Below are 22,711 nucleotides of genomic sequence, written 5' to 3' on the forward strand. Positions count from 1 at the left end.
GGGCCCATCACTTCTGGTACATGCAGAGATACCCAGTTCTGAATGGATGCCCAGCAGCTCTGCCCCAGCCCCCACTCCATCCTCAGCCCCGCTTCTCCCCTGCAGCTGCGCTCACAAAGCCTCAGTATATTTAGATGTTGCTGCAGTTCCACATGCTTGAAATTAAAGAAGAGCTCTGCAAAATGTTTTGGGTTTTGGTTTTTTTTTTCCTGCTGCTGCTTCCTTCTCATTGCTTTTCTCCACCACAACAACATTAGCTCTTGGTGAACTCAAAGGATGATAAATAAAATCTCTGCCAGATAAGACAACTCCTTTCAAAGCCTGGATCTATTTTAACCAGAAGAGCTCTTCTTGGCAGAATAGGCCTTATTTGTATGACTTGTGATACAGGGTGACTTTCACATTTCACTCTATTTTAAAATCAAATCTCAAAGCGTGTTGGAAAAATACGAGCTAACCCCTGGGGCACCTGCCTCGTGAGCACAACCGGCAGCGAGCGGGGAGCTGGAGGGGTCCCCATCGCAGGCAGAGCCTGGGTTGGTTTTTTTTTTTACATACATATATATACACACACACACTTTTAAGCATTCTTCATATAAGCAGTTCAACTGCCATCAAAGAAATTACTCGCATGAGTAAAGCCATCAGGAGCTGCCCGTTCGACCGCACACGCTCTGCCTGGCAGCAGCGCACCGATGTCCGCAGGAACCGCAGCATCAGTGCAAGACCTGTATAGATGTGCCGCAGTGCTTACAGATGCTCTTTCAGATAAAATATTGATAAGATAAAATATTGATAAGATATTCTTTAGTTTTCGAATCTGTATGGAACAGAAATAGCAAAGTACACACACTGGACAAGATAAAATAAAATAAAATTCTGCCCATAGCCCAGGGACGTTGTGTCCCCTGAGGCTGGAGCTCTGACAGTTCAGGCTCTTGGGGACATTCACAGACATCGCAGACGTGGCCTCTGCGGGCTGTCCCTCGCAGGGATCAGGCTGTATTAGAAGAATCTTATGAAATAAATCCTCATACAGTTCCGCTCGAGCGCTATGGGTGGAAAGCATCACCCCACGGCATGGACGAGCGCCCTGGCTAATGCAGGGAGCTGATGTGAGCACACGTCAGGGCTTCTGCCAGGAGCCATCTCTGCAGGACCACTGCTCTGAGAAAATACGCCTTTTTTTACAGAAATACAAGAGCAGCCGCGGCCGTTACTCACCCAGCCCGAGGCACGAGACTCTCAGTCCGGATTTTCCAAGGTTTCTAGAAAGAAAAGAAAATAGTTAGAAAATATTGTTAAGCCCTCAAAGGACATAAAACTTAACTCTGTGGGAAACCAGCAGCTGGAGAAGGCAAGTCCCTGCTCTTGTGCAAATCACCGCGTTTTCTGCCGGAATGGGGCAGCCTGCCCTCGGCAGGGATGCAGCTCACGGTTCGGAGGAGTCGGGATGCTCCGCGCTCATCCTCGGCCTCACCGGGCTGTGGGACAAGCTCTGATGGGGCTGGGAATAAACCCAGATACGCTCAGATGTAACACACACCTGACGCGATTTGGGGGTCCCATGCGGAATTTCCTTTGCTTACCAACATTGGTCAGTGTTCATTGTAGCAACACCAGTTAATGTATTCACCTTACTCAGCTTTATATTTGGTTTATTGACCCTCATATTTGTCAGAACATTCACCTCCATCACAGCAGAGCCCCGGTCTGGTTCCCACTGGGACTCCCGAGCTCCTGGATTCCCCACAAACAAAACACCCTGGATTTCCCCCAAAACACCCCAGATTCCCCCCCAAAAAACACCCCAGATTTCCCAGCCCAAGGGGAGGCAGCACCTTGATCTCTCACCCCAGCTGCTTTTCAGCACCACAGAGATAAAGTCATCCCCTTCTCCCCACCTCCCCAGCCAGCGGACAAGACAACCAGCCCCGAGGCCATGGAATGTTCCGTACATTAAACCCATCACTGCAGTGCAAAATATCCTTCTAATTACACCCTCCTGCTTTAACCTTTCTGTTACAACTGTATCGCTGCAATTTTTTTTGCCAGGTCAAGGTATAATTTGGGGACCATTTATTGACCTTCTACTGAGAACAATCGCTGCACTTTTTGCTATTCCTACTGAATTATTTAAAGCCAAATTAAAAAAAAAAAAGCCCCTCTCACCCATGGTGAAAGGGGTTGGACAAAACACCCGACATCAGTGCAGGTCATGCCCTGCTCTTTCAGCTCTTTCTCTTTTCACATGCTCGATTTTGTGGCCATTTCAATTATTTGCTCATATGGTCCACTTTCCCGCATGGCTGAGCGATCAGAGGCATCCCCGGGCACCGGGGGGACAGCCAGCGCTCGGGGCAGGGTACCACCCCCAGGGCATCCTCTGCCCTACCCAAAATTTACCTCCGCTGATGGGAATTTAAAATTTGGGGAAAATTTGTCCTCTAGTAGCTGTTTGAAATGCTGCAGCTGCATTTCCAGCACCACCAGCCCCTGAGATCACAGCACGGTTGGGGCAGGAACTGACCTGATTTTTTTTTTTTCCCCCTTTTCTATTTTTTTTTTTCCTTTTTATGATTTTTTTTTTTTTGAGTTAAAGCACAGCTGGATCCCTGGGTAACAAACTTCATCCATGCACAGAATAGCACAAATGATGCCCACCTCCCCCTGCTCAGCAGCACAAAGTAGAACCCTCAGCAAGTTAAAAGGCAAACACCCGCGTGCTCCAGAACTGCAACAAATCTGCCAGGAAAGAGGAGCCTGGCCTCACAAAATTGCCATTTCCACATCACTTCTGGAGACACCCCACCCGCTGCATAATGCTCATTGGAGAAGTCAAGTGCTAATCTGCATTTCCAAACAGTTTACATTTATTTTGTGGAAGAGGGGTTGTTTCAAGTCCTATTTCTCACTGAGCCTTTCCAAGTCTGGCTCTGGCTCTGCACAGGCACAGCTTGGCCATGGAGCTGCAACCTTCTCTCTACAGACATAAATATACAGAGATACATGCACTTTTTATATACATATATATGCATATGCATCCCTTTTGTGTGTATATATATATATGCATATATAGATGCATACACAGTGTGAGTGAAACCCTCTGGTGTTTGCAAGCAGTTACAGGGTACACCAGTCCCACAGCAGCAGGGTCTGTCCCTGGTCTCAGCCCAGGGACTGTCTGTCTGTCCTGTCCTCCTTCCCCACAGCTCCCCTGTCCCCCTGGTGCCACAAAGCCACATCAGGGCTCGTCCCTCCGCACGCCAGGGATTTGGGGAATAAAGTACCCACACAGAGCCGGGATCTCCTCCGGAGAGCGATAACCAGCTCTTTGCAGAGCCTGCTCCGCTACGGAATCTGGACAGAAATATTGTGTTTGGATGTCCAAAGCAGTCTTTGCCATTTACTTTAGCACACACGTGACCCGGGTACTTGGAAAAATTGATGTCTATAGTCAGGAGCCGACACTGAAAATGCCAAGTCGTGGCGGTGCAAGATCCTTCTTGCAAAACAAGCTGCTCGATCCAGCCTGGAGAGCATCACTGGGGCGCAGCCCCGGCTGCTCCATCGCTTCCAGCCCTCCATGAGCATCTCACTCAACTCTAATTCACTCATCACTAATTAACAGGTGGGCAGCACAAAAGCAAAGCTGCCACACCAACACACAGAACCGCAAAACCAGCTGAAAACTCGACCCACGTGGGCTGGTTTGTCCCAGTGTGGACCCCGTGTTGCTGAAAAGCACGAAGCTCCAGGTTTGATTATTGCTTCTAGGGCACAGGGGTCATTTGTCTCAAAGAGCAAGAGTTCTTGAGAGCTGGCTCTCCTCTTCCCCCCCAAAAAACAAACGAAATAAAATAAAAACGATAATAAAAAAATCCCCCACCACCAAGCAAATATATATACATATATACATTTACATCAGTTTCGCAGCTTCCAGCTGTATGCATAGAGGTATTACGTGCACACACATATATATATATCTCTATACACAAACACGCATGCCCAGAAGCTACAAAATTGCCAAGTAAAAAAAAGAAAAAGTCAATGTTCAGTTTCTAAGTAACTGCATAGTAAAAGCTCTTTGTGCTTCCGCTGCACTAATTCCATACCCGAGACAATTAACCAGCTCAGTCCCCAGAGCTGAACCAGTAGCAGCCCCTGCAAACCACCGGGAACGGCTGCAATGGGACCAGGGGCTGGGACAGCAGCTGGGATGGCAGGAGGAGCAAACCCTGGCTCTGATGCTGGTGTTATTTAATCACCTTTTCAAGAGAAAACAAACAAACAAACAACTTTTCAAGTGGGAAGTCAGTGCTGCTGAGGGATGAAGTAGCCATTCAAAAGAACATTGCAGGAGCCTCCCATCCCTCAGGATCACTTTGCCTAACCTAGAAGCAGCTGATGACAAATCAGCCTTCATACACTTTTTTTCCCCCCCGCTCTCGTTAGCACAGCTATGTTGCTTCTCCTCTCGCTGATGCTCTGCTTCCCTTGCCCTTTGCAGCACTGGAGCAATTGCACCGCTCCCCACAAATCACTGCCCAGCTCCCATGGCAGGAGCGGTGCAAACCTGGCTGAAAGCACCCGGGGCACCAAAACCTTCAATAAAGGACATTTATAGCAACACTCAACACTTTAAGAGCCTACAGGGCGTTAATTTATTTTGTGAAGGGGCCACATCACACTGTTTCTGCTCTTTCTAGCTCTAAGAAAGATGCATTTTCAATTTACTTTTTTTTCCCAGTTCCCTTCTCCAGGGAGTAGGTACTGCCCTGTCCCAGTGCCCGAACAGGGCAGGTGACAGTGAGGGGACAACCCCAAGAGCCCAGCCTTATATGCTGGTTTAACATCGCTGTTCTTCCCTGGTGTAAACCAAAGGTGACATTTTCCCTGCCCGCGCAGCCGGGAGTTTGAGCGAACACAACCATCCCCGCAGCACCGGCAGCTTCGCCAGATTGCACTGGGCTAACGAGCGCGGGAGATGGATGTCTGATTCATTGAAAACACAGCTTGCAACTCCGGGATGTTGTTAAAAATACACCAAGGTACCAAAACAGCGCGTGGGGAGGGACGACATTTCCCTTGACTAGGCTTTTCTGAGCAGAGAGCGCATTCATTCCCGAGGAAACGCAGGTTCTTGGCCAGGTTTGATGGGCAGCGATGCAGGGAGGACCACGGCAAGATGCCGGCATCCGTGGCAGCATCCTTGTCCTGGCAGCTGCTGCTAAACGTCATCCAACACCAAACAACTGCTCACCATGTGCAAATGGACATTCCTGGGAGGAAAAAGGCTGGAAGGAGGTGTTAGCCAAATGCCACCAGGCCAGGAGCCCACAGCCGGCTGGGAACGGCACCTTCCCGGTGGTACGGAGCCATTGGAGCACTGGGACCCAAAAGGGCAGCAAGGCTGCAGGGCTGGTTTCCAACCCCTCTGCTGCTTGGCAGATCTTCACCAAAAATAATGAAGTTCTCACTTTCGTCTTGCCAGTGGAGCGTTGCACATACCCTGCACCTGCGCCTTCATCAGCCTCTCCATCATCCTCAGGCTCGGAGCTGCAGTCCCAGCGTTGCAAGGATTTTACCTGGGAAGAACTTGGGCTGTTTGCCTGGTGGTCTGGCAGGCAGCTCCCCAGCTGAGCAGGTGTCATAGAATCATGGAATCATTTTGGTTGGAAGAGACCCTCAAGATCATCGAGTCCAACTGTTAATCAAACCCCAGCACTGCCCCATGTCCTGAGAACCTCATGTCCGTCTGTCCAACCCCTCCAGGGATGGTGACTCCACCACCGCCCTGGGCAGCCTGTTCCAATGCCCCACAGCCCTTTCTGGGAAGAAAGGTTTCCTAGTATCCAATCTAAACCTCTCCTGGACCAACTGACCCCAGGATTCAAGACGCACCATCTGCACAGAGACCTGGAGAATCTCTGCTCGGCTGCTCGTGCCTCTTCCCAGCCGGCAGCAAAGCCCAGATCCGCTGCCTGGGCTGCGCCACCAGGGCCCTGTGCTCAAGGGCACAAAACGCTCTCAGATTCGCTTCAGCGACTAATTCCCACTCCCATCTCCCTTGCTTCCAGCAGACACACCACTCCTTATCTGCAGCTCCAGCCCCGGCTGGGGACCACGCGCAGCTCCCCGTGTCCCACCACAGCTGCTCATTTGTAAAAGCGGAGAAAAAACACAACCAAAACCCAACACACGCTTCGTTTTTAAGCACGGGAGAAATTATACTTAGAAAAGATAATTTGACCCTGGACCCAGCTGCAATGCCGAATAAGTCCGAATTAATTATTTTGCTAGAAACAAGTGGGTAAGTGAGCCGGGGCTGACACCAGTCAGGGCAGGGTGGTGGAGACCAGCCTGGATCCAGCCCTAGGACACACTCAGGGCTGCAAAAGCCTTCAGTTCTCCAAAACTGGGGAGAAAATAAAGATAGAAAAAAAAAAAAAGGCATTTTGCTTATCAGTCACTTAGCTGTGAGCAAACCCAAGGAAAATGCTCAGCAGAGAGAGAGATGTGTCCAGTTTGACTGATGGGTAAGAGCAGCTGACCATACGTTTGAGGAGCCAGGGTTCAACATCCACAAGAAAGGCCAAGGTGGCAACTTTTGACTTCAAAAGCTCTTTGGTTCAGCATGCCAAGAAGTGACACAAAGGGAAAAGAGAGGAATAACGCATTCCGCAGAGATATGGAGGGGTGATGAGAGCAACAGGAGGCATCTGGGATAAAGCCCAACAGCAAAAATGCAAGAAAAAAACCCCCACACAACAGTTTTTCAAGAGTCTCAGGAAAAAAGGAGGATGAAATGCATTCCCAGGGGATTTTTCCTTATAATGTGGCCGTGTAGAAAGATTAGATTGTGTCTGAAACGTTAACTTTGGTTAACAAGACAATAAGCCAAGATTTACAGTTAAGATGAATTAGCAGTGAGAATAATTTGACTGCGCAGCAATTCTAAACCCATTTAACTCCTTCTCAGGAAAGATATTTGATGGGATTAACAACCTATAGCATTGCTGGCTACCTGCAAGCCTGAAATAGTCCCTGTGCTGATGGAGAAGACTTACAAGTCACTTGGAAAGTTTTCACTTGCTTGTAAGTTTTTCTATTAAAAGCCTTATTGGAGCTACCCTGCAAGCTCCCTAATCACCCCTGCAGCAGCAGCGCCCCAGGGCATGCATGAGTATCGCTAAAGATTACCTAAAAATTCATTTTTTGTCAACAAATCTGCATATAACAGCATTATACAAGTGTTAACTATATGAAATAGCTCTATAAAAATAAACTCAGAGCTTGTGCCAGGCTGGGGTGTCACAAGCTCCCCAGATCTCGCATAGATGGGCACACAGTGGCTCAGGCTGGGCATGAAAAGAGGCACAAAGGGCAAAGCCACAACAGCCCAGTGGTGTGGGTTTGTTTGGGTTTTTTTTCCCCGTTTTCTAACACACAACAGCCAGGCTCATCCCACAGAGGAATAATATATCCAGCTCCTGTCTTGCACAATAAACTCCACTGGTGTGTCCAGGCACCCCCATCCCTACGAGGACACGATGGCAGCCGAGATCTCAGCACAGTTGGTGCCGTTTTGGGGGGGACAACCCCCGCTGTCCCCTGAGGCCACAGCCACTCTGAGGACAACAGCAGCACAGCCGAGAACCTGCCCAGTATTAACCACTATTGCCCAATATTAAGCAATATTGCCAACCTCAACCCGGCAGCGACCTTGGTGCAATCCAGGGTGTCCCGTGCCGTTGCTCTGCCAGCTGCTGCCTCCAGACACACTCCGCCGTTTCCTCCTATTCGGAAGTTTCTGCAGGATTTCACCAAAGCTCTTTAGTCCTCAATTCCGCTCCATTGCGCCCCTGCAAAAGCCTTTGCACTGGAACAGCTATTTGCAAGGCTCTTCCAGATCTCCTCTGCTTAAGCCAGCTTTTTAAGCAACACTAAACCGTTTCTTGCTGAAAAAACAGTATTTCCCTGCAACGCTGCTGTCCCAATTAACTCACAGGGTACATGGGGTGGCCAATTATAATCCCATGGTCATTAAGGGCTCATCTTGCCAGGCTGAGGAAAACCTTTTCAAGTGAAATTGCACACAGATTTTGCCTGAAACCAGCGGTGCCCAGTCTAGCCCCTGCTTAAACCTCATTAACATGGTATAGCAGCGAGGATTATGAAAGACCTGAAAAACTCCCCAATCCTCGTTTTGCCTCTTGTGCTACTCAATGCCTCCTTAATGTCTTTTATGGTAACTTAGATTAATTATCTTCTTGGAAAGGTAAGTGCTGACAGTGCAGTCAGGGCTGAACGAGAGCAAAAGGAATATATGATTTTTATATGGGGTCCCAGGGAGCCGTGAGAGGAAAGCCAGGGAGCAGCGGGGCCATGGGGAGGACAAGGCTTGGCTCTAGCAGAAGGTGTCCAGAGAGAGGATTTAGTAAAAATAACCACCACGGTGACATTTTTATGACTATCCATAGATGAGACAACACATAACAGCACAGCCCTCATGCCCCTCCAGCAAGGTGTGGGGGTCTCGGCCAAGGGGAAGGTCCCCATTTCGTAGCCAAGCACTTTGGTGTCCCCTGGGACAAGCAGCAGCTGAACCCACCCTAAGCCAGGCTTTGTGCACCCAGGCAGCTACAGGACAGGGTTTTGATTAAGCACATAACTCAGCTCCTGCATCTGAAGCCCCACGTTTGGGTGGGTGCTGGGTGCCTCCTGGAGGTGTTGGGGTGGAGGAGCCCCCAAACCCACTCGCGGGGACACCCACGTCCTCCCACACCGCCCACCGCCAGCAGCAGAGGCTCCATGGGCCAGGGCCACATCTGCCACCGGCACCGTGCAGGCAGTGGTGTGGCACATCGGCACCCGGCCGGGCCTGGGGCATCTGCGGGGCTGACAGTCTCTTAATTAAAAGGAAGGGAGAGAAGGCAGGGGAGAAAACACATCTACAGAGCAGCCCATGCCATATGGCAGGAGTGGCCTTTTTCTCTCGTGGCACAGGGCAGAAAGAGATTGTAATTATTCACTTTTAATTAATTCTAGCACAGGGAGAATCAGTGAGAGAGCACATCGATGGCAGCAAACGCCGCAGCACCAGGGGCAGCCGCAGCCAGCAGCGGCCACCAAGCCTGGTCCCCGTGCCCAAGCAGCACCAGCTTTCCCCATCCCTCCAGAGCCACAGCCAGCAAGGGGCGGCAAAACCACACAGAGCCAGCCCCCCAGGTACCCCAACAGGAGCAAGCACCCAGCCCTGGTGCAGAGCAAACCCATTTAGCACATCAATAAGCAGCCGGGAAGAATAATTCCCTTCCTCAAGACAACCTTCACCATTAACCTCCCAGCCCCACTGCAGCATCACCTGGTACCGGCTGCTTCCCATCACACACAGCTGGAAGAGCAGCAGCTGGACCCCCCAGAGGGGCTGAGCCAGCACCCCCTACCCCCTGGCAGGGATGTATGGGCTGAGCCACCCGCGCTGCTCCAGCAACGCATTAACCTGCAAGCAGCTCCTCCTGTTGTTCAGGGACAAAGCAATTACAGTTATCCAGGTGGGAGGTTTGCTTCGCTGTCATCCTTGGTCATTCGGAGGGGGCAGAGTTTGGGATCCCAGCTCCGGGTTCTGACAGTTCCCCCCACTCTGCACCCAGCCAGCCTGGAAACGTCTCCACAACAGCCTCATGTTTGGTGGCGGCTGAAAACAACAAGTATAAGATTTTAAAGCGGTAAGTGATGGTTGGGCTGCTTGAAAGACGAGGCTGCTGAGCAGCTTTGCTTCAGTCTGGGGTGTGCCGAGCAAACCCTGCTTCGAGCTTATCACCTTCCACTGTTCCCATCTGCACAATGGCATCAGGATGACCATCCTATCTGCCTGTCTGTCCACCCATCTCTCTGCCTGTCTATCCACCTATCTGTCTGTCTATCTATCCATCTATCTATCAGGAATGAGACAGAGAAAGAGAGAGAGGTTTTTCTACAGAAAAACATAAGTTTTAAATAAAATCTCTGCAATAACACACACAATGACTAAAACATTTTCAACTGCACACCCACAGAAGAATCATCAGACTTAGAAGCTCTCAACAGAAATCAGATAATGCTGGTTTTCGCTTGTTCCAACCCCAGTTTCATTGCTCTGTGTTGGTGGGTTTGCCCACAGAAGCCAACCTCTACCAGAAATACTAAAACCGAGGGGATGGTTCCCACGCGGGTTGTTCCTCCTGCAGCAGCCGCGGCGGTGGGTGACCCCCAGAACCCCGTTCCATGAGCCCCCGGGGGCTGCCAGGTTGAGGGACGGTGGGTGGGGGCACCTCGAGCACAGCACAGCCCTCCTTGCACCCCACGGGCGTGGGGTGAGCCCCACGGCGGCGATACAGCCCCCCGCCCACCCGATTAAGCAAAACTGGGGGAACCATGACAAGATTTTCCTGCATTTAAACTGCAGACAGTTCATCTTATTGCTACAAAAATGTAAAAGAAAAAAAAGTCACTGTTCCTGAAGCTGGCGGTGGGAAAACAACGTTGCTTAGAAACATCCCCATTAGTGCTCCAGAACCGTTCCTTTTGCACTGAGAAAAGAATAAAATATGTAATTTGTTCCCTGAAAACAAAGGGGCTGTTTCAAGTAACAACAAAAAGCCCGATGGAGGGAGAGGCCCCTTCCATCGCCCTCTCCCGCAGCAGCACCCGACGTCCTTCGCCCGCGTCCTGCAGAGTGGGGAACAACGACAACATCTCGCCCTGTTCAGCAGGGCCTGTAGTGGCAACAGGACAAGGGGTGATGGTTTTAAACTAAAGGAGGGAGATTCAGGCTGGACACGAGGAAGAAACTGTTGCCCTGAGGGTGGTGAGAGCCTGGCCCAGGTTGGCCAGAGAGGTGGTGGCTGAACCATCCCTGGAGACATCCCAGGCCGGGCTGGACGGGGCTCTGAGCGACCTGAGCTGGTGCAGATGTCCCTGCCCATGGCACTGGATGGTCTTCAAGGTCCCTTTGAACCCAAACTCTTCTGCGATTCTATGATTCCATGATTTGTCACGATTCATCGGGCTCCAGCAGCCCCCAGAGCAGCTTAGTACTGCTGAGCACCAAGGGTGAGGCACCATGGAGGTGTTAATTCTCTTCTTTAATTAACTTGGGTGGTTTCCTGCTTTTAAGACTGGATTTCATTTTGCCTCATCAGCTCAAAGAGACCTGCGGATTTTCCACAAGCAGTAGCTGCCCCTCAGCGAGCTCCGGCGGCAGGAGGTTGTCTCTAAGTGGTGTGGGTGGGAAGAGAGAAAAATAATGGTTTCTGTCTCCCATTTTGCAAACAAAACACTTCACAACACGCACAGCAGTTTCCACTAAATTACCGCCTGTATTAGCAGTAATTGCAGTGATGCAGAATCGCAGCTTGCCGCTGTTTTAGGTATTTTAAACCCGTGTACATGTGCAGAGATGGAAGCAGAGAGATGCGTGTGCCGCTGGGCCACCTGCACATCCTGGGCAAGCGCCGGGCACGGGCAGGTGCAAATCACGGCACTGCACTCCATGTGGGGTGGTGCTGTGAAAACGGGCGCGATGCTTCTCGGGATGCTCAGAGCAAGACAACTGCATCCCAGCAAAGGCTCCGTGCAGGGACAAGGCGCAAGGACGGGTCCAGGTTGTAAAGCTGCAGCAAAGACAGAGCTACCCCTGTCTTTGATCAAGTACTGACAGTTATTTATTCCTAATTTCAGGAAATCTTTAGTTCTATTTTCAAATTATAAGAAGCATAGATGAGCATGCAAAGCTGTAGAAGAGGCTAGACTGGTGTGGATGGCCCAACAGATACTTGAGCAAGCTGAAAACACACATCTGTTTCCTTGGTTGAGCACATACATACTCAAATGCTCTTTAACATTCATTCTTACGCTTGCAGTGTTTGACCGTGCTTATGTTTGCTGCTTTGCAAACTGCTTTGTAGTCTCTTCTACGTAAGATGTTATAAAAATAAAATAGGATTTGATTTGAATCAGGCACATCTGCAGCAGCGTGGTGAAGATGCACCGGGAGGAATGCTGCTTTTCAAAGTTGTTTCAAAGGGAAGTGGACGGATGACACGGTCCCAGGTGCTCTTCTGAGCATCTTCCTTCTCGGTTGGGTTTCTGCAGCACCGTGGCAGGTGGTGGCTGCACTGTGGTCCCCAATGCAGTAAAACGGGGTTTGGGGGAGCTGGTGACAGTCCCCACTACTGCAGCGGTGATGGTGTTAAGTCAACAATATAAAATAGGAAAACAAAACCAAACAAACAAACCAACAAAACCATAACTAGCGGAATAGATGCAGAGGCAAGACAGGATTGATCAGCTGAAAACTAACAGGGAAAGGGCTGTTGGGCATTGGAATGGGCTGCCCAGGGCATTGCTGGAGTCACCATCCCTGGAGGGGTTGGACAGACGGAGATGAGGTTCTCAGGACAGGGGGCAGCGCCAGGGCTGGGGGAACGGTTGGGCTCCATGATCTCAAGGGTGTCTTCCAGCCTAAATGATTCTGTGATTCTGTGCACAGCAGCAAAGCCAGGAGGTGGGTCCAGCTGATGGAAACTCCATCTCAGCAGCGGGAGGGCAGCCAGCCCAGGCACGGCTGGCACGAGGGGACAAGCAGGTGCCTAAATGACACCTGGCCACTGCTCCTTGCCTCTCCTCACACTTTCCAACTCATCCCTCATCATCATGGGGCACTGGGTATGCAGGTGGTCACTTCAGCTGAAATTCCCCAGAATTTGTTTGGTTTTTTTTTTTTTGGCTGCATCCTCAGAAAAGTTGCAGATGACACATCAAAATGTAGAGAAGGCAAAATAGATGGGTTCTGGCAGCTGTGCCGGCATGCTCAGCCTCCCGCACACGATCCGCGCTGTGGACGAGGCTCCCGCACGCGATGCTCCTGCTCCCTCCCTCCCGCCCCAGCTCCCGGCCACTTGCCCCCCCTGGATGCAGCCGGTCCCTGGGGACATGCGCTGCCCAGGTGGCCTCTTACACCAGGAATAGTTGCAAAGAGTTTGCAGCTGCACATGTCTATTCCCAGCACTGCCCCGGCGGGGATGCCAGAGCGGGGGCAGCGCTGGCACTGGCATTCCCCTGGGAATAACTCTGCCGGGGGGGCCCCAATTCCAGCAACTGCATCCTGGAATGATGCGCAGCCCACGGCTCTGCTGCCCCCACCGTGGTTCGTCAGCCGTGGGACCCGAGGACGCAAGAGAGGAAAGGGAGAAACATTTGACATTCTGCAGTGATGCCGTTAAAGTGCAGAATTTCAAATGTCTGAGGGAATTACATTATCCTTGTAAAAAAAAAAAAAAAATATATATATCTATATATATATCTTGCAGTTCCTAAAGGAAGTGAATGAATCAAGTTATTTCCAGAAATAAGAGAGGAGCAGGGAGCTCCGTATCATACCTGTGCCTGGTTAATCCACCCGTCACCCTTCAGTGGTACCTGATGCCCTGTGCTCAGAGCCAGCAAGCCTGGAACACACACCTATCCCTGTTCCAACGCCAGGTCAAGTCCACTTTATTCGTGTCGGAAATAGTAAGCAAATCAGATCTATGTGTAGGGTGTTGACTGTGCTGTCACTAGTCAACACATCCCATAGGTTTGTAAATAATAGATGCCATTTTCTCTCATTTCATTACTACTTCAGGCTGAAGGAGGCAAAATACAAAATTTAAAACCCCATCACTAGTTTTTCCTTCCCCATCCATTGACCCACCTTGGAAAGTATTAGTCACTAAGCTGAAGTGATTGAATGAGCCGAAACTGGAAAACGCGGATTTTCTCCACAGACAGGAGAGGCTGATTCTGACCAAATCACAAAACTACCGGAGAGGAAAGAATCTGAGCAGCTCCGGCCAGTGGCGCCATAAGAGAATCTGCAGCTGGGAGCATCAGCAGCGGGTCGGGCTGGGAAGGGGAGCCGCTCGCTTCGGAGGGGCAATTGATCCTTGCACAAGTATTTAGCTAACAGCTATTTGCATGAGCTATTCAAAAAACCAAGCAGGCTGAGGCAGGAAGAGCACTGCGAAAAAACAACTGATTTTTTGTTTTAATTGCTGTGTGGGACTTTTACCCTTTCAGAGAGAAAGGACATTTCTGACAGATTTTAAGGACTTCTGAGGCTGGTTGCAGCTTTTTCAATGAGCTTGCTGCTGCTCCTGCTTCTCAAGCCCTGTCTCTCAGGGATGATTTCCGTTCTGCGAGCAGATCTTTGCCAGAAAACAGCTCCTGAGCCTCTTGAGCGCGGTGCCAGCACCCGGCCACCCCAGGGATGGCATCTCGGACACCAAGCGCTGCTCCCCAGTCCCGCCTGCCTGCCGGGACATTTTATAGTGCTAAAAAATAATTTGTGATATTTTTGGATACCCTGAGGAGCAAGTCTCGGTTTGCCGAAGGGACGATGCTGCGTCTCCCGCCGGGGATGCTGTGGTGGCAGCGACGCGCTGGGGACCAGTGGGGACCAGTGGGAAGCATCGGTGCAGTGTGTCCCCCCCGGCCACCCCTAGTGACCCTGCACACACAGACAGGGCACAAGCTGCTCCAAAAGGCCACGATCTCTCCTGCACACCCAGGGCCACCACGTTGTCACAGGGGCCGCTATATTCCTGTCCCCTCTCCTCCTGCCCGGGCACACAGCAAGCGCGGCGGCGGAGAACGAGGTTAGAGAGCAGCTTCTGATCAACTGGAATGGGTTTGTTCAGGAGCAAACGCCTTGGAAGCCCTCCCAGCTGCTCCCTCCTGCGGAGTGATGGGAAACATCAGAAACATCACCCGGACCACCCCAAAAAACAGGGGCGGGATAAGGGACACGGCATCCCAATCCTTCTGTGCATTAGCAAGATCCATGCACACCAGCCCCTGACTTCACATCAGGTTTTTAGCTCCCACCAAGCACCAGCAGACTTCAGTTTGTCGAATATTTTCCAATTGCTGAAAAGTGGGAAAGTTTTGCTGGAGCAGGAGGTGCAAAGGGGAGATGTGCACTGACCTGTACTGGGAATACGTCACCCCAGCTTTAACCCCCGGGCTCACTCCAAGCCTCATGCAGAGCGTTTTCTTTCCCTTACTGAGAATTAACTTCTTAACAAACATATTCTACAGATGGTGGTTTATAATGTTAATCTAAAATAAAAATAAGCGTGCTCAAAATTCAAATTGGATTTTGCCAAAGCAGCCATGCAAAAATAATACGTTTTAAATATCTTAAACTGTGCGCTTCACAAGTAATTAAATTAGCGGTGTTCCTGCATTACATCTTTTCTTCCATCCATTTAAGCATTAATGTTGTTGTGCGGATTTTAAATGAAAACATCATGCTGCGGGGAAGGGTTGGGGTGGGTGGAGCGGAGCAGGGGCAGGTTTTGCCTGGGGACAGCACAGCGAGCGGCCCGGGGTGCGGGTGGCACGGGGACCACGGTGCTGTGACAGCCACCGTGGGGACAGGGACAGCCGCCCGGGCTGCTCCTGTGTCCTTGCACCGCTGGCGAGTTCCGAGGCAGGGTCCTGCTTTGGGTTATAAAAAGATCAATTTGCTGTTAGCAAATTCTCCTTTCAGCCAGGTTCTTCTAAGTAACTGCATTTTTCTGCAGTTGGCTGCATGTTTTTCGGACTTCATTGCTGCCCTGCAATAAATGCTGACAGGGGGTGTGCAGGTCGTCGCCAGAACACAATTGCATTATTTAAAAGCTTCCTTAAAATATCATCACTTTGCTTCTGCTTAACAAACCCAAGATGAAAAGCACGCTCTTTGAAACACCTTTTGTCCTTGACTTCAATCTCGTTCACCTTTGCTCATCGCCCTCTCTCAGAATTTAAAATGTGGAGGTGGGAATTGGCGGCAGACCAAGCCCTGGCTTGTTGCTGTGCCACAGAAATGTTAGAAACATTGTTATGAAGAATGTTAGAATGTTTGGAAATGAGACTAAAAATCCATTTTTCAGTTCACTACAGTTGAGGTAGGAGGTTCTTGGCCTGGCTGGGTCTCCCGGGGAGGAGGAGAAGCCCCGAGCAGAAGAAATCGCTGCACCCCAGGATGCAGCACCGGGCATCGCTTCCCCGGCAGCAAACCCAGACTCTGCCAGCCGGGCAGGCACCACCCTTGCAGTCTGCTTTAAAAGGTAAAGGAACTTTGCTCCGTCTGAAACCTGGAAGGGGAGATATTGTACATTTTTAGTGCTTACACTCAGCCCAGACATCTGCAAAACCTTCATTTACTGAAGACACAAAAGCCAGAGAGTGAATGTATCTTTGAATAACTCCAGGGACTACCATATCATTAGATGGTAAGTAAATGGGAATTCAAATCTAAAAGTCACTTTGTCTACACTGGTTTTAACACTGCGATGTTAAACGTGGCTTTTGCATCAATGCAATAAGATGAGGAAAATCCGGCTCCCATTGAACCTGCAACCTCGCTGAGCAGCTACAAACTAAAAAAGCCATTAGGAACCGAGAGCAGCACAAAGCGGCACAGATTTTGTTTACTCAGCTGGTTCCTTTTCCTCCCTCTTTGAATTATTCCTGCCTTCTCCATAGCCATTATAAGCTACAGTCCTGGGGGAAAACGCATTGTAAGTTCAGTGTAAATCCATTCTGTTCACTGGATTGGACTTAATTCACAGCAATAAAACAAAGATCGGACAGTGAGCCATAAAAATCAACTTGATGTGGGGAGCTAGTGAAATGATATGTACTTTTATATAAAAATAATTGTGCCATTTTCATGTGAGTGCTTAAAACTACCCATAATTGCAGCAAGACTTCAATAAACCACAGACTCCTAAATACATGAGAGGGAGTTATTATGGTTAATGCTTGTAGTACAGTGCAAGGAAAAAGAAGGTACAACTCCTGACACACTGCTAAGAAATACCTGCTTTTGCTTACACCCCTCAAAAAGCGTAAGAGCTTTACCTTCTATTTCCAAACTAATTTTCCAGCCTGTGTGTGTTTCCAGACTGGTCAGGTTGGATGTTTGCTATTGACCCCTGTAAGCCCACTCTTATTTCAGGTGCACAGCCAGGAGTGTTGCACAGCATCTGCACACAAATTTGGCTTTAGAATGCAATTCTGGCATTAATAATACCACTCTTTGACATCAGAAATTTGCACTTTAATAAAAGCATTGCAATTTCTTTGCTTCCAGCCCACGGGTCGCCTAGGGTATGTTCAAAGGAGTGGAAGAAACCGCCAGTGATCACGGAGGTGAAAGTCATTTTCCTGATGGTAACGACACATCTCAGACATGGCTCTGGGTCTTTGCAGGGCTCTGTGTCCTCCAGTAGAGGTTCCTTCCCATGGGCAAGTGCTCAGCAGCCACACAGGGGGCCTGGGGGTGTCCTCGGGAGCAGACTTGCTCTTCTGCCCACCCTGATGGTCCTGGCAGGGAAGATGCTCCAGAGCATCTTGGCTCCCCTCTGGGCTGGGACCTGCTGCCCACAGCACTGGAAAGGTTTGAGTTAGAATAGAACCAATCACAGAATCATGGAATCATTTAGGCTGGAAGAGACCCTCAAGATCATCAAGTTATCCCAGCCCTGGCACTGCCCCATGTCCCTGAGAACCTCATCTCCGTCTGTCCAACCCCTCCAGGGCTGGTGACTCCAGCACTGCCCTGGGCAGCCTGTTCCAATGCCCCACAGCCCTTTGGGGAAGAAATTGGTCCCCAGATCCAACCTCAACCTCCCCTGGTGCAACTTGAGGCCGTTCCCTTTCATCTTATTGCTTGTTACTTGGCAGAAGTTAACTATGGGGTTGAGATTTGTATACTTGTTACACACCTTAATTATATTTGCCAGCAGATACTTATTTAGGCAGAAAAGTGGGATGAGGAATTCTTGGTGGTGTAGTATTTTTATGATGTCTTTCAATGTCTGCAGTTGGTGTGCAGAGCCAACGGGGCGCTGCTCTGACCCTGGCAAAATCAAACACGCAGTCACCTTTTCTGGAGAAAGAAGAGAGTCATCCCACCAGCTCCACCGGAGAAACACCCCCACCAATGCTGTGCAATGCATCAGCAGCGCTTTATTCATGCTCTTCGACAATAACCCACAGTTTCAGGCACGCAGTGAAGAAAAATGCCGTCAACGTGCTGACGAATGTGTAGCCCGCAGGATGTAATGACCTCAGCTGGAGTGTGGCCAGGGCACGGCCTCGGTGCCACCGGGGACACTTGAAGGTCCCGCGGCCTGGCCAGCGGCACCGGCAATGAGCCCAAAAAAATCCCAAACAAGAGAAGGATCGACCAGGCCCCCCTGCACCGGGACTGCTCTAAGTGCAGGAACCCACAAGTCCCAGCCGTGCCCCCTGCTCTGGGAGAAGGGACAGAGAGGCAGCAGCTCTGCCAGCTCGGTCACCTCTGGACCCCTGTGCACACTGAGCACCCCCGTGTCCACTGAGCACCCCTTGTGTCTGAGCACCACGGCACCTCCTGGGTGGCCGGGAAGGGTCTCAGGTTGCTAAAGTTGCTCCAGACCTTGCAAAATACAAAACATAACACACAACCCTTGCACATCCAAAACGCAGCGGCTGCGAGGAGCGTTATTTCCCCGCCAGCGCCTGCAGCAGCGGGGCAGGTCCCCACGCAGACCTGACCCAGCAGGGACAAGGTTTCCAGGCACGAGCCTTAATTACGGCTTTAATTACCTCCTGACAGCTCTGCCCCCATTGCTAATGCCCGACCTCAGAGACCCCCACGGCGCGGGAGCCCCAGCGTGACGGTGGCACGGGCACAGTGGGGGTCTGTGAGAAGGATGGGGACAGAGTCTTTAGCAGGGTCTGTAGCAACAGGACAAGGGGTGATGGTTTTAAACTAAAGGAGGGAGATTCAGGCTGGACACGAGGAAGAAATTGTTGCCCTGAGGGTGGTGAGAGCCTGGCCCAGGTTGGCCAGGGAGGTGGTGGCTGAACCATCCCTGGAGACATCCCAGGCCGGGCTGGACGGGGCTCTGAGCAACCTGAGCTGGTGCAGATGTCCCTGCTCAGGGCAGGGGGGCACTGGGGGAGCTGGGAAGCTCCTTCAACCCAAACCATCTGTGATTCCATGATCCCGCATCGGGTGGGAGGGACAGGTGTCCCCTCCGAGGACGGTGCGCGTCCCCTCCACACCTTGCCCCAAGGCTCTGCACTGGCCACATTTTGAGCTCAGACTATTAACTCCTCTGGTTTGCCTCTGCAGATAAAAATTTTTTGTTTAGGCTCGCACCGGAGTTAATGGTCAAAGCTGCCACCATCAATTATTTACAAACACAAATAGATAGTTGAGCTTTTTAAATGGGGTCCCTGGCGCCCGTGTGTGGGCGGAGCTCTCATAAAAGGCTCTTTTTGAACTGCTGACGGCCCCGAATCGGCAGCGCGGCGGCTGGAGCTGGAGCCGAGCTCCCTGTCACAACCTGGGCATGGACCGGGCTTGGAGGGGCTGGGGTGCCCTGGGCCTGGCTTTACCCTGTCGCTGTGGGATGGCAAAGCTGCCAGGAGCAGAGAATCAGAGAATCAGAGAACCATAGAATAGCACAAGCACGGCACGGCTGGTACAAGTCTCAGCTGGAGAAGCTGTTCTCTGTGGTAGCCGCGGCACGTCCTGAACAGCCTCGCACACCAGGATCAGGGCTGGATTCCCTTTACTGACAGCTTGAATTGGGCTGATAATAAATACATTTTTAAAATAGCAAATTAGGGAGGGAGAAGAAGGTCGTGACCTTCTGGTGGTCCAAAGCAGGTGAAGCGCCAGCCTGCCAGCCCGCCTCCCACTCCCCGCGTCGGAGGGATGCAGAAATCCCTCCTTCGTTCCCAGCAGCAGCACAGCAGATTGCGATTCCCCGAGCCAAGAGCTGCAACTACAGCGCTTGCAAGGGAAGGCTTGAAGTGATCCCAAATATTCTCCCCGAGCATCTGGGCAGGCTGTGGAGTATTAAAAAGGATGAAAGGGAGCAGCCCCTCTCCCCGTTTCGTCAGCGGCAGCTGAGGCTGTCCCCAGCGGTGACAGCAGAGGTGACGTCTGGGGAGGTCCCATCTGGCTGATGCCACAACCGACAAGGAGTCAGCGAAACGAGATTTGGCAAATACAAAGCCGAGGTTTTGCTCAGACGAACACCCCGGGAGCACACCTGAGTCCTAATATTTGCAGATGTTCCCCGACGAACGTGTTTATTCCCGTAAACTTTGTCTTTTATACTCCAGTTGGGGCTCTGGGCTGGAACGGGGCCAGAAACACGTCGCTTGGTGAAAAGCCCCCGAGCTGGCTCCTCTCCCGCCCCCACCCCGTCACAGGCGTAGTCACTGTCGCTCTTTTTTACATAAGCCCAGTGGCATCGGGAGCACCAGAAAAGGCAGAGCCGGGGTCGGATGCATCCCGGGAGCGATGCGGGAGCTGTGGGACAGCCCTGGGGGGCCACAGCATCCCTTGGGGGCCACAGCATCCCTTGGGGGCCAACGGGGGAGCAGCTGTCGGTATTTTCAGTGTAAAGCAAGGGGCAGCTTGGCTAGTGTGTCATTTTAAGCAGCACATGCTGTACAGCTCAGCATTGGGGATGTCATTCAAGCAGAAAATTAATTGGGAAGGACTTCAGCTCCAAATGCAAGGGAGCTGAGGACTTTACAGGATTATTGTCACAGCCATTGGGAAACGCCTTTGGCTTCTCTGGGCGCTGGATTTTCCTCGGACCGAGGGACCAGCTCCATCGCCCTTGGTGGGTGTCTGCCCTCACCAAAGGTTATCCCAATTCAGCAGCATCGTGCCTGAGCCCGGAGCTTTGCTCAGTTCTTCCTCCAAATTCCCCTTCACTTCTGCTTTTGGGGGAGAAATCAGCTCGAGATATGGAGAGATTTGGGAGCAGAAACAGGGATTAGTCATAAAGACAAAACATCAGGCTTGTCACGGACGAGATGCTATTCCTGATGTAATTCCCCGGGCCCCGGGCAGCCGGGGGGGCTGTGCTGAACACCCCAGGGAATTCAGCCCTCGGTAATGAAACCTTATCTAGAAATAAGCCCAAAAGGATTTACAAAGGCCCAACTTTGGAGGCTGCGGGAGCGTTTGTGCCGTGCGGGCAGCGCAGAATTGCAATTACCCGGCGTGTCGGTGCACTGATAGCGCTGGGACCCCGTGGGAAATCAGCAGAGATAACTGCTGACAACTAGCACACGGTGTCCGTAAGCCTGATGAGCAGAAGCCACAGAGATCATGTCTCTGCTTGACCTGATCAAAGACACATTTCCCACAGATGTGCACACGGGGGAAACTGAGGCAGGGAGGAGCAATGGCTTGGGCAGGGCTGTGGGAGGGATCACAGGGAGACCCATCTGGCATCGCTCCACCAGCCCCTACTTCGCCAGGAATCAGATTAAGGGATGAGTTATACTGATTTTGAGAGTTAGGCAAGACCCCCAAATACTGCCCTCGCCACCCCAGGAGCCCCCAGGGCACTGAGCCTGCCCGGGAGCCCCCCAGCACCCCGGGGGCTGCGACCTCATTCCAGGAGGTATTAATCACATTAATGAGCATTTCAGCCAACACCACACCAGGGAGCAAGCGGTGTGAGCACCCAACACTCCTGCTAAAATTTGGTCGTGTCCCAACCATGGGAACAAGCAGCAGGGAAGGCCGGGCTTGTGCTCCAGCAAAGGTCCGTGTTATTCATAAGCCCTTCCAACAACTCGCAGCAAATTAGATCTAAGCACGCAATTCACTCTGCTTCCATATGCCCCATCTATGCGGTTCCTGGAGAGTTCATATTGCAGTTTTCAGAACTACGGAATTGCCTAAGCCGCTCACGCTTGAATTCCATGTAGCTGTGCTCAGACTGGCTGGGCTTTGCATCGCTCCCAAGGACCACAAAAATCAGTGTAACTGCAAAACTTCCCCCCCTGTCCCATGCTGCTCCCCCATCCGCGGGGATGTCGGGTGTTATCCCATGGCCTGGGAACAAGCAGGGCTGAAGTTTCCCAGAGCCCTGAGCCCCCCAGCACTGTCCCCACACCCTGCCCAGGGGGACACCCCACACCAGCTCTGCACAGGGGTGCTCAGGGCAGGCAGGGGGGTGCAGAATATCCCCAGGCTCTGACCTTCTCCCGTCCCCACAATGTCACCACTCAGCTGCCAAAAGGGACATCCTGAACAGGCAAATCCAACAGCCAAAGTCACAGAAATCCTCATCTTTTTCAGCTGAAGGCGTGACAGAGAAGCTTATCAGCTGCCCACACCGAGCACTTCAGCCGGTAGTCACAGCCATTCATTATTTTTCCTGCTGGAATACAAATCTGTAAGATGCATGAGGCATTTTTAAGAATGCCCATGCATTCTATTTTTACTGCATCTCACTTAAAACTGGCTGTGATCTCATCCCCGCTAAGTGAACCAGGTGAAAAGTCAGTAAGCGGTCACCGTGATGAAATGGTTCCCAAGGCAGATGCTTCTTTTCGCTCCATACAACACGCTGCAAATGAACTTTTCCCAGTCAGCTCCAAACACGTTTTGCTGATTGATTTTTCTGCTCATTAGTACCAATATAAGTTATATTGAGCACTTCATAGAAACCATCTTAACACCAGTGTCGTAAATTCACAGTGTTGTATATAATCTGCCCAGGCAAGTGGGGTTTTTTTACAAAGTCACAAATGCATATGCCTGCAAAAACATGAACACCCAAATGCTATTCAGCTATGCACAAGTTTAAAAATCTATTAATAACCT

The 22,711-nt window shown here is 51.1% G+C and overlaps 1 protein-coding gene across 3 annotated transcripts in view; it reads right to left on the minus strand.

Moving 5' to 3' along the window:
- KCNAB1 (potassium voltage-gated channel subfamily A regulatory beta subunit 1) overlaps positions 1 to 22,711 on the minus strand; it is a 65,794-nt gene that overhangs the window by 22,656 nt on the left and 20,427 nt on the right. For all 3 annotated transcript variants that reach the window (XM_065639723.1, XM_065639724.1, XM_065639725.1), the window contains exon 2: positions 1,225 to 1,268. In XM_065639723.1, the coding sequence (XP_065495795.1) occupies positions 1,225 to 1,268 (44 nt within the window). The remainder of the gene's footprint in view (positions 1 to 1,224; positions 1,269 to 22,711) is intronic.

Source organism: Caloenas nicobarica, chromosome 8 (assembly GCF_036013445.1).
Source record: "Caloenas nicobarica isolate bCalNic1 chromosome 8, bCalNic1.hap1, whole genome shotgun sequence".
Lineage (NCBI taxonomy): Eukaryota > Metazoa > Chordata > Aves > Columbiformes > Columbidae > Caloenas > Caloenas nicobarica.